Source organism: Coregonus clupeaformis, chromosome 12 (genome assembly GCF_020615455.1).
Source record: "Coregonus clupeaformis isolate EN_2021a chromosome 12, ASM2061545v1, whole genome shotgun sequence".
In the NCBI taxonomy this organism is placed as follows: Eukaryota; Metazoa; Chordata; class Actinopteri; order Salmoniformes; family Salmonidae; genus Coregonus; species Coregonus clupeaformis.
The window spans coordinates 47,106,847-47,123,596 of record NC_059203.1 but is presented as its reverse complement, the minus strand read 5'-3'; the positions used below and the strand labels follow the sequence as shown (position 1 = coordinate 47,123,596).

The 16,750-nt window shown below is 44.4% G+C and overlaps 1 protein-coding gene across 2 annotated transcripts in view; it reads left to right on the top strand.

The window, feature by feature from the left end:
• LOC121578432 (E3 ubiquitin-protein ligase TRIM62-like) overlaps positions 1-16,407 on the top strand; it is a 55,164-nt gene extending 38,757 nt beyond the window's left edge. The window contains exons 3-6 of one of the 2 annotated variants that reach the window (XM_041892810.2): positions 1,590-1,685; positions 9,731-9,987; positions 10,980-11,095; positions 13,185-16,407. In XM_041892810.2, coding sequence (XP_041748744.1) covers positions 1,590-1,685; positions 9,731-9,987; positions 10,980-11,095; positions 13,185-13,738 — 1,023 coding nt within the window. In that variant the 3' untranslated portion in view covers positions 13,739-16,407. Of the gene's footprint in view, positions 1-1,589; positions 1,686-9,730; positions 10,057-10,979; positions 11,096-13,184 lie in introns of both variants that reach the window. The other variant, XM_045223899.1, reaches the window with a different exon arrangement.
• Positions 16,408-16,750: the final 343 nt, after the last annotated feature.

Here is a 16,750-nt window from a genome sequence, read left to right as displayed (position 1 = left end):
ATTACACTGGATTAAAGTCAACTTGTCAGCAGTCAGACAACAGAACGAGGGCCCTGGAAGTGGAGAGGCCTGTATAAACGGCACTCCTCCTCTCTCAGGATTGGTCCTCAGCCTGGGAGAGGAGTGTGCCCTCTGACCTACTGCAGGCTGGAGCTGGCCCTGAGAGAAATGGAACCTGCTGATGATCCTACTGCAGGCTGGAGCTGGCCCTGAGAGAAATGGAACCTGCTGATTATACTACTGCAGGCTGGAGCTGGCCCTGAGAGAAATGGAACCTGATGATCCTACTGCAGTCTTCTTATCATTAAAATGTAAAGCCACGTTCTGTCTGGGAGGCTCTGTTCACAGCACTGGGAGATTGTTTTCCTTAGTCCAGGTCCTTGAATAGGCTCTGTTCAAAACTGTATAGAAACTACACATATTTGTCTGTTTCACATTTATTTTGTAGCTTATTAAGGACATGGGCTTGTTCCGTCAACACATCGTAAACCAAATTACATGGAGTGGCTGCCTGGCCTGTTTCTGTGCCAAAGAGCAGAGAACTGAATTTGAAGAGTGTTGTTGGCTTGGCTATTTGACTCGATATAGTCAACAGGAAGCAATTTTCCAGTACTGCGGAGTACTTTCCGCAGAAGCAAATAAATAACAGCTGTTGTAATGACCCCGTCTATCCTGCTTTACTGTCAATCCCATTTAGACTTATGTTATCCCTCTGGCTATTGGGAATGGAGAAGAGCTTAACTATAACCTTCACAGGCAGCATGACATTGAACACATTCTCAAGCCCTGCACCTGAAGTCCTGCTCCTCTTCTGGCACTAAGGATCTTCAGTCAGATGAGGATCTGCCTCTGTCTGATAAATGGATTTTGTTCACTGTGTGTCTGCGGTGGGCTGGGCTCAGGGGACCTCTGTATAGCCCTGTGCTGCCTGTTGGAGACAGCAGCTCCAGCTCCACTGCCTGGTGTCCTCCTTCTGTCTGATGAAACTTGGAGGTGGATTAGAGGGAGAAAGAGAGACGGCCCGGTTCTGCCATGGAGGGTGCCCTGGAGGAGACGAGACCCACTTTCTCTCTGACAGAACCCTCTCTGGAGACCTCCTTTCCTCAGACCCAGTTCTCTCTCGATCCCCCCCCATTCCTCTCCTCAGCCTGGCTTGCCCTCTGTGTAGACCTGCTGTCCCGGTGTTCAGGACCGTAGAAGGTTATTCTAATACAGCCTTCTTTAATCAATAAGTCATAAAAGGCTTTTAGGCCGTTAGGAGGAGGTCGTCTCTGAGATACCTGAACCTCCCACTGAGGCTGAGACAGAAGTAGAAGTCTTACGACAACCTTGAGTTGACCTTAGTTTGACGTTTTTCCCAACAGCAAGTGGAAGGAAAGGAATGGTGCCCTATGTTGCTGTAGGACAATTGGTCAACATCAAATCAACGGACTTAATCTAATGTTATGCACCAATTTCATTCAACAGAGGAACTTGATTAAATTTGTGCTCCAGTAAATCAGTAATTCACCTCGTTAGTAAACTAGGAACAATGCTGTATGTGTGTGTCTCTAGTCAGTGGTTGCTAATATGTTGTTGTTGTGTTGCAGAGGGAGATGAAGGAGCAGCTGGCCACTCTGCGGGACAGTGAGAAGGGACACACAGAGGCCCTGCAGCTACTGCAGAGACAACTCACTGAGACCAAGGTAACACAACCCACATACTATTACTCACTGAGACCAAGGTAACACAACCCACATACTATTACTCACTGAGACCAAGGTAACACAACCCACATACTATTACTCACTGAGACCAAGGTAACACAGCCCACATACTATTACTCACTGAGACCAAGGTAACACAACCCACATACTATTACTCACTGAGACCAAGGTAACACACACTTCTCTACTCACTGAGACCAAGGTAACACAACCCACATACTATTACTCACTGAGACCAAGGTAACACAGCCCACATACTATTACTCACTGAGACCAAGGTAACACAACCCACATACTATTACTCACTGAGACCAAGGTAACACACACTTCTCTACTCACTGAGACCAAGGTAACACAACCCACATACTATTACTCACTGAGACCAAGGTAACACACACTTCTCTACTCACTGAGACCAAGGTAACACAACCCACATACTATTACTCACTGAGACCAAGGTAACACACACTTCTCTACTCACTGAGACCAAGGTAACACAGCCCACATACTATTACTCACTGAGACCAAGGTAACACAGCCCACATACTATTACTCACTGAGACCAAGGTAACACAGCCCACATACTATTACTCACTGAGACCAAGGTAACACAGCCCACATACTATTACTCACTGAGACCAAGGTAACACAGCCCACATACTATTACTCACTGAGACCAAGGTAACACAGCCCACATACTATTACTCACTGAGACCAAGGTAACACAACCCACATACTATTACTCACTGAGACCAAGGTAACACAGCCCACATACTATTACTCACTGAGACCAAGGTAACACAGCCCACATACTATTACTCACTGAGACCAAGGTAACACAGCCCACATACTATTACTCACTGAGACCAAGGTAACACAGCCCACATACTATTACTCACTGAGACCAAGGTAACACAGCCCACATACTATTACTCACTGAGACCAAGGTAACACAACCCACATACTATTACTCAGTGAGACCAAGGTAACACAGCCCACATACTATTACTCACTGAGACCAAGGTAACACAGCCCACATACTATTACTCACTGAGACCAAGGTAACACAGCCCACATACTATTACTCACTGAGACCAAGGTAACACAGCCCACATACTATTACTCACTGAGACCAAGGTAACACAGCCCACATACTATTACTCACTGAGACCAAGGTAACATACACTTCTCTACTCACTGAGACCAAGGTAACACAGCCCACATACTATTACTCACTGAGACCAAGGTAACACAGCCCACATACTATTACTCACTGAGACCAAGGTAACACAACCCACATACTATTACTCACTGAGACCAAGGTAACACAACCCACATACTATTACTCACTGAGACCAAGGTAACACACACTTCTCTACTCACTGAGACCAAGGTAACACAGCCCACATACTATTACTCACTGAGACCAAGGTAACAAACACTTCTCTACTCACTGAGACCAAGGTAACACAGCCCACATACTATTACTCACTGAGACCAAGGTAACACAACCCACATACTATTACTCACTGAGACCAAGGTAACAAAACCCACATACTATTACTCACTGAGACCAAGGTAACACAACCCACATACTATTACTCACTGAGACCAAGGTAACACACACTTCTCTACTCACTGAGACCAAGGTAACACAGCCCACATACTATTACTCACTGAGACCAAGGTAACACACACTTCTCTACTCACTGAGACCAAGGTAACACAGCCCACATACTATTACTCACTGAGACCAAGGTAACACACACTTCTCTACTCACTGAGACCAAGGTAACACAGCCCACATACTATTACTCACTGAGACCAAGGTAACACAACCCACATACTATTACTCACTGAGACCAAGGTAACAAAACCCACATACTATTACTCACTGAGACCAAGGTAACACAACCCACATACTATTACTCACTGAGACCAAGGTAACACACACTTCTCTACTCACTGAGACCAAGGTAACACAGCCCACATACTATTACTCACTGAGACCAAGGTAACACACACTTCTCTACTCACTGAGACCAAGGTAACACAGCCCACATACTATTACTCACTGAGACCAAGGTAACACAACCCACATACTATTACTCACTGAGACCAAGGTAACACACACTTCTCTACTCACTGAGACCAAGGTAACACAGCCCACATACTATTACTCACTGAGACCAAGGTAACACACACTTCTCTACTCACTGAGACCAAGGTAACACAGCCCACATACTATTACTCACTGAGACCAAGGTAACACAACCCACATACTATTACTCACTGAGACCAAGGTAACACACACTTCTCTACTCACTGAGACCAAGGTAACACAGCCCACATACTATTACTCACTGAGACCAAGGTAACACATACTTCTCTACTCACTGAGACCAAGGTAACACAGCCCACATACTATTACTCACTGAGACCAAGGTAACACACACTTCTCTACTCACTGAGACCAAGGTAACACAGCCCACATACTATTACTCACTGAGACCAAGGTAACACACACTTCTCTACTCACTGAGACCAAGGTAACACAGCCCACATACTATTACTCACTGAGACCAAGGTAACACACACTTCTCTACTCACTGAGACCAAGGTAACACAGCCCACATACTATTACTCACTGAGACCAAGGTAACATACACTTCTCTACTCACTGAGACCGAGGTAACACACACTTCTCTACTCACTGAGACTGAGGTAACACACACTTCTCTACTCACTGAGACCGAGGTAACACACACTTCTCTACTCACTGAGACCGAGGTAACACACACTTCTCTACTCACTGAGACCGAGGTAACACACACTTCTCTACTCACTGAGACCGAGATAACACACACTTCTCTACTCACTTAGACCGAGGTAACACACACTTCTCTACTCACTGAGACCGAGGTAACACACACATCTCTACTCACTGAGACCGAGGTAACACACACATCTCTACTCACTGAGACCGAGGTAACACACACTTCTCTACTCACTGAGACCGAGGTAACACACACTTCTCTACTCACTGAGACCGAGGTAACACACACTTCTCTACTCACTGAGACCGAGGTAACACACACTTCTCTACTCACTGAGACCGAGGTAACACACACTTCTCTACTCACTGAGACCGAGGTAACACACACTTCTCTACTCACTGAGACCGAGGTAACACACACTTCTCTACTCACTGAGACCGAGGTAACACACACTTCTCTACTCACTGAGACCGAGGTAACACACACTTCTCTACTCACTGAGACCGAGGTAACACACACTTCTCTACTCACTGAGACCGAGGTAACACACACTTCTCTACTCACTGAGACCGAGGTAACACACACTTCTCTACTCACTGAGACCGAGGTAACACACACTTCTCTACTCACTGAGACCGAGGTAACACACACTTCTCTACTCACTGAGACCGAGGTAACACACACTTCTCTACTCACTGAGACAGAGGTAACACACACTTCTCTACTCACTGAGACCGAGGTAACACACACTTCTCTACTCACTGAGACCGAGGTAACACACACCAAGCACACAAATCCACTTAGACCAAAGTATAGAGAGCCTTTTGACCTATTAGATACCAAGGTAAATCACCAGTGTGTCCTGTCTCTCTCATTCTATCTTTCTCTCTACCTCCGTTTCTCCTACAACTGACAGTGAGAATCCAAACAGCAAATTGGTTCATTGAGCATCTCTTTAATCTCGACACCTTGTTTTAACCAGCAGAGCCAGCGCATCCAGTCGATACAACAGCTTCTCCTCTCCTTTTCATTCTGTCTCATCTCTCCCCCTTAAGCGTCTTTGAGCTGTAGCTGTCGGAGAGGGAGGGCTCTCTGACAGATAGGGTTTGTGCCGTCAGCGGTATTTGTCATTTGGGATGCATCGTTCTTCCTGCTGTTTACATGCTGGCTGTCCACTGGCATGCCAGCCAAGCCAGTGCCCTCCCGTCTTCCTGTCCTGTTTTGTCCTGTCTGCTTGAGTTCTGCAATGCATGACTTTACTTTACCCTGGCTTTGGCCAAGAGAGGCAGACCTGCCTGCTTCCACTGCCATCAACTCCAGCTGACTGCCAGCTGGAGGTCTCCATTGTAAATCAGCCCATCTCATTAGGTTTGCGTTCATTTGTCCGAAGTGATGTGCGTTGCCTGGAAGAGGGCCATAAATCGATCTCTCTGTCTCACAGATGCATTTAGGTTAATGACAATGAATTGCTATTCTGGCCTTCCTGCTTGACCTCACACAGAAACCAAAGGAGAATTGATTAGTAGGATCAAACACTCAAAACACCCATAATCCTCTCTACCCCTCTCTCCTCTCTCACCGGCAACATGAAGGTGCTGAAACGGGAAACTTTGAGCAGGGTGGTGTGAGGCTGCCATTACCGTTGTTTTTGGTGTGACTCTTTAATGTCCCTTAACACTGCTGTTTGTCAGTTAATTGGTTTATATTGGTTATGGTGCTCTAGTTTAGTTCCAGCCCTGGGACCATGTGTTTAGGGACGTCCCCTTCCCCGTCTGAAGAGCAGACGACGTCTGATTCCCAGGCCCGTGGGGGTTCGCCTGATAAGCACATGCTGCTGCTCTGAGACCCAGCCTCCTCTCCCTGTAGGCTTAATATGGGCTTTTAAATATTCACCCTGCCATAGCCATAACACCCTGCAGGGACATGGCACATCGGTGTTCCACTGCTGCAGGCCTCATCAGTACTGTCCTCCTCTCTTTGTCACCAGGTGGAGGAGAGCAGCCCACAGCCCAACGTAAACACACCCCACTCCTGCCCTGCTCTGTACTAGAGATAAATTATATTAATAGGCTGAAAGCTCCCAGCAGCACAGAGATAATATCTGCCTGCTTCTAGGTTCCTACTGGAACAGGCTTGCTGCTGGATGGAGATGGATGGATTGATCGATCGCAGGCAGTAGTTATAAAACCCAGATTATAATGCTGCTGCCCCTGCTCATCCGAACTCCATCCGAACTCCAACTGTGATGGAGAGGAGTAGAGGAGTCATTCCACCAATTGAGTACCTTTTGGGTAGTGTAGTTTTAGTTCACTTCATTTTAACATTCTGTCAAAAAGAGCACATGTTCAGCATAAAAAAAAAACTAGTTTTCTCATCTCAAGGTTATATAAAAAAGACTATTGTAAGTGCCTATTAAGTGCCAAATATAGTAACAGGGTTGAGGATTTCATCTTAAATCAGCTATACATCCTCTTGTGATAAGGGGAATGGAAGCTTGTTGTGTGCAACAGAGAGGGGCAATTGAATGCAACCTTAAAAAAATAAAAAATCTAATGTTTAAACATTTCTAGCCTGTCTATCTGTGGGTAACAGGGTTGACGTGTTATGCTCGACCCACTCTGTTTTCCACCACAAAACACAAGAAAATGGTCAAAAAGAGTAGACCCAGCTGGTTTTACACTATGATGTGACTGTTAGATATTCAATGTTTCTTTTGAAAAATATATTTAAAAATGAATTGTTTTACCATATTAAAATGAGTTTACTTCACATAACAAGATTGACCTTAAAATGATGAATCACTAATCACATTAAATAAATAATAATCTTCAGAAGTTACTTTGTCAAAGCAATAAAATAACTAGGGATTTACATTTACCACATTTCCATCCAGAGTCATACCGTATAAAAATAAAAATCAATCACTACAGCTCTGATGGAAACAGTAATTTTCTGTACAATTTTTTAAATGCCGACAGATAATTTGTTCGTTCGACTTTGGGATTTTTTTGTGTCTGTAAAGTTAATAATGTGATAGATGGTGGTGGAAATGCCTTTAAGCGCATATATTTATATGATAACCATCATATCGAAGTAAACTTGGAGTCACGCGATGATATGGTGTGTGGTCCTCCCACTACAACTCTGGAAAATGTGCATATTTTCTTAATGCAGATTTTTGAATATTCACATGAAAATCTGTCGCCAATTGGATGGAAACCTAGCTAGTGATGGTGAAAACTTGGAGAAATGTGGTTAAGTCAGTCACAAAGGGTGCACAGTCAAAGTGCATAATTTTCATTTAATATATATAATTTTAAAAAATCAATATTGGTGCACAATTTCTACTTAAAATATCAAAGGGACGCAAAAGGCACTCTCTTTGTGGAACGACCCAGAGACTACTAGAACTAGTTTACCAGTAAACTACCAGAACTTTGGTGTCTTTCAAGGATTTTATGTAATTTATCACAAGACATCTAGTAGCCTTCTATGGTACTTCAGATGATCACAGGTGTCTGTATTTATATATGGCCCTCTGTGTGGCCATAGAAATAATTAAATAAGATGATTTTATAATTTAAAAAATTGATGACAGCTGTAAAGCATTATCCTAAATATAAACCATCAATTTAGTGAATACCATTGGTGTTTAATATTTTGTATTTTGGTATTTATTAGGATCTCCATTAGCTGCAAAAGCATCAGCTATTCTTCCTGGGGTCCAATACATAGTATAGAACATTATTAGTCAAGGACTGAAATATGAGGGTTTCAGCATGAAATATATTTTATTTTCATTTTTTTAAATTACACACATTTATTTTACTATGTCAATGTTTTGGCGTCAAACTGGTGGTAGTTGTGAGAAAAGTCAATAGTTGGATGAGTTGCAGAGGTAATAAAAAAATAATGCCATTGTTGATTTAGATGCTTTTTTCATTAATTAGGCAATTTTCTCTTGAACCTTATGGTCTATCTATTAGAAACTCATGGACAATACAGACACAGATATAACAAAATGAATACTATATCGGCTAATATTTGTAACGTGATCCTGCGTTGTGTACTGTATAATGTGAAATAAAAATAAAATGTTGATCACAATAAAAAAAAAAGAATACTATATACTATACTTTAAAAAAAGTATTATTCAGGTAGCGGGGCGGCAGGTAGCTTAGTGGTTAAGAGCATTGTGCCAGTAACCGAAAAGTCGCTGGTTCTAATCCCCGAGCCGACCAGGTGAAAAATCTGTCGGTGCCCTTGAGCAAGGCACTTAACCCTAATTGCTCCTGTAAGTCGCTCTGGATAAGAGCATCTGCTAAATGACTAAAATGTAAATATATTACCAAAGTTACGATAGAATGACATAGATTTTCAGTTAATTACCAAAATTACTGAAGATTCTGGTAACTTTGGTAAATTACCGGCAGCTTTGCAACCCTAACTACAACAGAGCTTAGAATGTCCGACAAAGATAATGTTTCCTTTGTACAGACAGAAGCCCTGAGTGAGAAGCTGCTCCCTCTCCAGTTGTTACTGGACTGAGCATATAGATCTCCTCTCTTTGTTCTGTGTCTATGCTGCTACTGCTGTTAGCATTGGAGGTGATTAATTTCCGCTACACTATAAATATATTCACCCAACTCTCTCCTCTCCTCAGCTTCTGCTCCTTTTCCCCTCATCAACAGCCCTGCTCTCTCTATAATAGCATCCGTTTATCTGACTATCCGCAGGCCTTGTAAATGTTGCCTTAAACACACAGCTAGTCAACCCCCAGTCGACCCCACAGCATCAGCCTCTTAAAACATGCTCTCCATCTCACAAGCAGCGCCACCATTGAAACAGCACACTCTTCCACTGTCCCAACCTCCCACTGAGCTTTGCCCTGTTTAACTCCAAATGCTATCTGCATAGGCTGTTCTTATGATCGCACATTTTGAATTGAGTTACTGAGTGTTGGATGATCTATAACAGCAGATGAGGTTTTGATGTCCTTAGAAGCCCGGCCTTTGACTATGTTAGCCAGATTTTATTAAATCAATGAGTTCACATTTACATAATCGTTAGGCTAGGTGATAGAAGGTTTATAAGGGTGGCTGACTTTCATCCAACTAAGAGTGACAGAGAGGCACTTGATTAGATACACGTTTTCTATTGATGTGTTTAATGCTTGGCGCACAACCTTCACATCCTAAATAAACAACCTCTCATCTCTCTGTTATCTCTCTCTCGCTCTCATTCCAGTCGTCGGCCAAGGGCCTGCGTGCGACCATCGGCGAGGCATTTGAACGTCTGCAGCGGTTCCTGCGAGAGCGCCAGAAGGCCATGCTGGAGGAGCTGGAGACGGACACGGCGCGCACGCTCTCCGACATCGAGCACAAGATCCAGCGCTTCAGCCAGCAGCTGCGTGACGTCAAGGAGGGCGTCGGCATCCTGCAGGAGCGTCTCAACGAGACGGGACGCCACGACTTCCTGGAGGGCGTGGCCCTCACCTCCGAGAGGTGCTCTGCTTACTGTCTGACTGACCTTGGATCAGCTCTTCTTCCAAAAAGCCACAGTCCTAAACTTTTGTAAGATAGTACGCTGTCTGAGGTTATGTTATGTTATGTTACCCTCCCAACTTAAGACCATCCCCTGAATGTAATGAATGTAACCCATTCTGCTCATCGTCAGGATACTGATAGCGATACTGATACTGATAGCTTGGAGAGAAAGTGTAGAGTTAAGCAACAAGGCTTATCCCAGGTCTCTGACAGATGACTTATTAGGGCAGATATACCAGACTCATTATTTTAAAGCGGGTGCTCGGGGGTTTAAGTTAAAGTATTTAAGATCTTAGAAGGGATTGATAAGGTGGACTAAGGAAGTTGTTGCCTCAGAATGCTTTCTAACAACCGGTCCAGAGGGCATTGACAGGAATGAGTGAAGAATGAACTGATATACAGGTTTGCCTTCTCACAAAGTTACAAAGATGCCAGGAAGTGTAGTACTGGCAGAAACCCTTGGAAAATGTGAGAACAGGCTTGACAAGGTTGTGGTTTCTCCTCAGGCGAACTCTCACATAGACTCACAGCAGGTGAATGGTTAGCTTTGCATAATTTTCTATTTAAATGTTTCAATGTTCCTCAGGATTTTCAGTGTACAGCTGTGCAGCCCTATGGTTCCCAGGCAGGGTTGAGAGGGGGGTTAAAATTAAAACCACCACCTCTTCCTGCCTGAACCAAAGGATACATGTGGGAGGAATGAGAATGACTAATGTGGGGGTGGATACTGTAATAGCATCACAGCTGACCCCCTCCATCATCCATATCAATCTACACTGCTGTAGAATATTACGTGGGCATCCAGAGTCTGACAGATGCTTTTATCAACAACAAACAGAGAAAATAGAGCAATTACTAGAGACATCTCAGAGAGAGAGAGAGAAGTGAATGTAAAAGTAGATCGATAATTGACAATGGCATTGACATTGATCGTCCTTCTCCACCCACAGGATAAAAGGAAAGATACATGAGACCAATCTAACATATGAAGATTTCCCGACCTCCAAGTACATGGGGCCCCTGCAGTACACAATATGGAAGTCTCTATTTCAGGATATTTCACCAGGTATGCACCACCTATGTTAACCCTCACACAATTCAACTGTGTAACAGCATGGGCTTCAGCAGGAGCCTCTTATGAACTGTTAGATGCACCCATATACCTCAGCACATCATTCAGTAATGAAACAAATCATTGTCTTTCACCATGGATTTTTACTCCAAAGGGTGCTCTTAAGCAAGGCACTTAACCCTAATTGCTCCGGTAAGATCGCTCTGGATAAGAGTGTCTGCTAAATGACATAGATTTAGGTGTAAATTGGGCTTTGATTGATGCCTTGTAAATAATGGTAACCTTAGAAAAAAAAACTCCCACAGTGTGAGCTAATCCTGCATTAAATATCTGGGATGTTTGTGAGCTTTGTGAGAAGATGGTGGCTGGAGGGTTGAGATGCCCTTCATTGTTAGGAAAGCTGATGAAGATCTCTCTTATTTTCCCTCCTCTTCTCCCTGAGCCCACAGCCATCACTCACTCTCAGAGAAGGTTCTTTAAAATAATGCACTAGGGAATAGTTCACTCCTTCAGTCCATTATCTCAGTTTTGCCTCCTGTAGCTGGGGATAAGGCAGGGTGGTTTCTTGACCTCCCTTGACTGCGTGCCAAATGGAACAATTGGTTCAGATCCATCACCACTAGCTGCCACAGTGACAGCACAAAGCCTTTTCTCCCATCATCCCTCTCTCTCTGCAGATGCTAGTTTAGGGGATTAATAGTAGTCTACCCCTCCTCTTCTCTCAAACCCAGTGCCCTTTTTCATCCATTTTCCCAACTAGAAAATGGCATATGTGTTCATGACTTGAGTGTATGAATGCATGTGTTTGTATGTGTGCAAGAGATATTATGACATTTTCATGAATTGATTGAAACACTGCCTGGCTATGTCATTGCGTGGTGAAGACATTGTCCTGCCTGCTGGCTAGTGGCAAGGCCTCCTGTTTATACTGTGAGATATAAACACTGAGGAACAAGGGGGAGATTTGGCAAATTCCTTTCTCTGTTCTGTTCAATGTTAAACCAGCTCTATGTATGGGAGTGAGTGAGGAGAACAAACCGCTATTGTTCTCCTGGCTCATTTTCCCATAATGACAGAACCCCCTTAAAATACAGAACCTAGTGCTATTTAGTGGTGGAGCAGGCAGGGGTGGAGTGCTACAACCACACTCCCTCCCTAACCCACAGTTAACCCACAGTTAACCCACAGAACGACATGTAGCTAGCTGCCTCCAGCCCTGCCAAGCCAACACAGAGCTGTAGAGACATGCTCCTCCCAGCTCTATTTCCATAGCTTTGCATGACATTGTTGCAGAGTACAATATCAAATAGTGGAGGCCAAGGTACTTTGAATGCATACTCTATCAGCTGTTTCCCTTTGTAGCATAAAGTCAAAGTGTATGAACCAACAGTCCCAAACATGGCTAATGTAAATACTCTTCATGATAGATATACGCTACAGTTGGGCAATAGGGTGTATTACAAGAGTGGATTATCAGGCTACCCCATCAGTCATCCCAAATCCCAATACCAAGACAGTCCCTTATTCTCCTCCTGATTGGGTCCTTCAGCTGCACCAGCTCATATGATTGGTAGAGCAGAAACACCAGCCAAAGTCAGTAAACCTACACTGACTGACCACTGCAGACAGAGACTGTGCCAGTGACTCGGCTCCTCTTTCCAAACAGAATGTCCTTTGTCCTCTCCCAACCGTCTGATGAATCACTTTTAAAGATAACATTTTGAAAATCAATTTGTATGCACTTGCCTTCAGATCCCCTCTCCAGTTCAGTGACTGGCTGAAATGGGATGCCAGGACATTTTCACTGCCTCAGCATAAAACTCAGACAGTACAGCGATGATGGTGACAAATGGAGTGCAATGAATGACATCACAGTTCTGGCGCTAGTGTCTGTCTGAGAAAGGGAGCGTCCTCATATCATATTTATGTTTCTCTCTTTTGGTAAACAGTATGGCAAGAATATGTCCTTAGACAGGATACAGATAACTGGCTTTATCTGGGCTAGCCCTGTCTGGTCGTCTCTGGTGTGTTTTCGAACTGTCTCCATGCTTAATATGTCCCTTCTCTCTCTCTCTCTCTGTAGTGCCAGCAGCTTTGACCTTAGACCCCATCACAGCCCACCATAGACTCATCCTATCAGATGACTGCACCATTGTAGCCTATGGTAACCTGCACCCCCAGCCCCTGCAGGACTCCCCGCGGCGCTTCGACGTCGAGGTGTCTGTGCTGGGGGCCGAGGGCTTTGGCTCGGGGGTGCATTACTGGGAGGTGATGGTGTCGGAGAAGACCCAGTGGATGATCGGCGTGGCCAACGAGACGGTCAGCCGCAAGGGCAGCATCCAGATCCAACCCAGCCGCGGCTTCTACTGCATCGTCATGCACGACGGCAACCAGTACAGCGCCTGCACCGAGCCCTGGACCCGCCTCAACGTCAAGAGCAAGCTGGAGAAGGTGGGCGTGTACCTGGACTACCCCAAGGGCCTGCTGGTGTTCTACAATGCTGACGACATGTCCTGGCTGTACACCTACCGGGAGAAGACGTTCCCGGCCAAGCTCTGCCCCTACTTCAGCCCCGGGCAGAGCCACGCCAACGGCAAGAACGTCCAGCCGCTAAGAATCAACACTGTGCGTCTATAAGAACCACACACAGGGTCACTCTACAGATCAGATCACACACCTCAACCCTCCCTGAGGATAGGGTACCAACGATGATATAACTAAGATCCTAAAGACAGCTTGTTTTAAAATTTTTAGAAAAAAAAACAGGGGTATGACTATGAAATGTGGATTTCTTCCGGGCTGGTGTCCTGTCCGGGTCGCTGTTTTTCCTTGCCTGTCGGTGTGGCTCCTCATTGATCTCACCAGGGAGGGACTATGTGGACATTGCTGCGGCATCATGGTTTCAACTGGAGCCCTGGTCAGCTTCTACAGTGGTGTAAGGAGAGAGAGACCCCCAAGCCCCTCTGGGCTTTACTCTGTCTGCATAGATGTCATCCCACCGTGGTTTAGTAGTGGTATCTCTGTACTGTGACTGTCTGAGGCCCACCTTGCACAGGCCCAAGGGCTCTGCTCTCCTTACAAGGCTCCAGACGGCTGCTCCGTCTGTCTCTCTCAGCAGCCAGACATTTGACACTGGTGGTCACCTTTCTTTCTTTTGGCTTGTTTGTGGAATGTGTCTGACAACACTCTGCTCCTTTTCCTTTGGCACAGTTAGCAGTTGTGAGCTTGTGAGTGAAAGCCTGTCGTCATGGCAGTGAGTGCTGTTCCATGTCCTTCTGTGTACCTGTACCCTTTACTGATGGAAATGATGTTGCAGCTCTTGATTCCTGTCCCTCAGGTCACACGTCCAGTTTTCCATCGTCGACAGTGTCAGTCAGTCCAAGTGCTGGACATGGCTGATACTCATGATTTGTAATGGCAGCCTCATGGTCCGTGTGCTCTAGTGATGGTCACTCTGTGCATGGTCACTAGTGGTGTTTGCCGTCCTCACCCTTCCCTCGTTTCCCTACACCTCTCCCTCTCTGTTCCCTCTCTCAGCACACCTACCTCCTGTGAGCGATGTTGGGGTGCTTGGAGAGGTGGGTCTGAGAATGTGCTGCTATGAGAGTGAGGACATGTTGCGTGTTTCGCGCCTGGCCTCTCTCCTCTCCCCACCGGGTGGTTTCTGTTGGGTTCTTCCACTCCAGCATGAGAGCTCTACTCTACCTGTCATGTACCTATGTTTTCACATATTTTGTTACCTTTATTTTAGCAGGTTAGTCTCATTGAGATTAACAATCTCTTTTACAAGAGAGACCTGGCCAAAATAGCAGCACACAAAGTTGCAGACACATTTACAACATAAAACAAAAAGCACTACAGTTTAAAAAACATCAATTTACACATTGAACAACAAGATGGTTTGGGAAAGTGTGGTGCAACTAGGGGTCAAAACATTGGTCAAAACAAAATGGTAGCTGTCTCAATATGGTCTTTTAAATAAAAATGTACCAATGATTTAACCCTTGGTAAAATAAGGGTTAAATACAAAATCAAAATAAAAGAAGAGCTAAGGAAGGCCAGCCCACTCTCATATAGAGGTTACAGTGATGAGTGAGGGCTTTGGAGTTCGTAACAACACTCAGCACCCCATGGTACACAGGGTCCCGCATACGTAATGACGCAACAGGGGCATACATGTACAAAATATCACCATCATTAATTACAGGCACGAAAGTAGCGGAAAATAGCCTCTTTCTCGTGTCAAAAGAAAAACATGACTTATTACAAAAATATAAACCCAACTTGAGCCTAAGCTTTTTCACAAGACCTTCGATGTGGGGTTTAAAGGTGTCACTCATCTATCAAGAAACCCAAGTACTTGTAAGTTTATACTCTTTCTATTTGCTTGTCCTGTGTAGTGACTATACGTGGACGAGTCTGAGGTTTCAACTTAGATTTTGTCTTTTCAGCATTTAAAAGCAACTTCAGCTGACAGAGCTGAGTCTGGACAATAGTAAAGGCAGACTGCAGCTCTTCAAAGGCCTTATTCAGTGTTACTGCACAAAAATAAACAACTGTCATCAACATAAAAATGAAAACTAGCATTTGACAAATTTCTACCAACATTATTAATATAGATAGTAAACAACAGTGGTCCAAGAACAGCTCCATGTGGCGCCACCTTCTGGACGGTTAACATATCAGATGACTTGCCATCAAACTGGACTCACTGAGTTCTATCTGACAGTTACCTTTTGAACCATGAGACTGCCTGATCAGATAATCCTATCTCCTATCCAAGTCTTTGCAACATGTCATGATCAATGGTGTCGAATGCCTTCGACAGCTCGATGAAAAGGGAGACAGTGCTGTTTCTTGTCCATGGCATCAATAATATCATTAACAACTTTTGTTGCTGCAGTAGAAGTGCCATGCTGTTTTCTGAAACCTCATTAAAACTTTGACACAGAAACCTCTGGTTAGCACGCGTACATTCCTGATTCCATCTCCCTGCCTCCTCCCTCCCATGATGTCTCATCATCGCAACGTAGGTGTCAGAGGTTAATCCGAATAAATGAATCTTGACATCTGCTAAATTACAGTTGGCCTATGGGGCAGAGACCACTTACGACTCGAGCAGCATGGTGCTGCAATTAATGAGCTCTGGAAGGTTTTTAAGCATTCTGTCAGTTTTTTTTTCTTCAAATATGTTGAAGATAGTAAATGCTATGGACACCAAACGTTTTCTTTGTTTTAAAGAAAATAATATGGTCAGTCTAAATATACTGAACAAAAATATAAACGCAACATGCAACTATTTCATTGATTTTACTGAGTTACAGTTCATATGAGGAAATCAGTCAAATTCATTAGGCCCTAATCTATGGATTTCACATGACTGGGAATACAAATATGCATCGGTTGGTCACAGATACCTTAACAGAAATGGGCCTCATTATGGACCTCAGGATCTCGTCATGGTATTTTTGTGCATTCAAATTGCCATCGATAAAATGCAATTGTGTTCGTCGTCCGTAGCTTATGCCTGCCCATACCATAACCCCACCGCCATCATGTTCACAACGTTGATATCAGCAAACCGCTCGCCCACACAACGCCATACACGTGGTGTACGGTTGTGAGGCCGGTTGGACGTACTGCCAAATT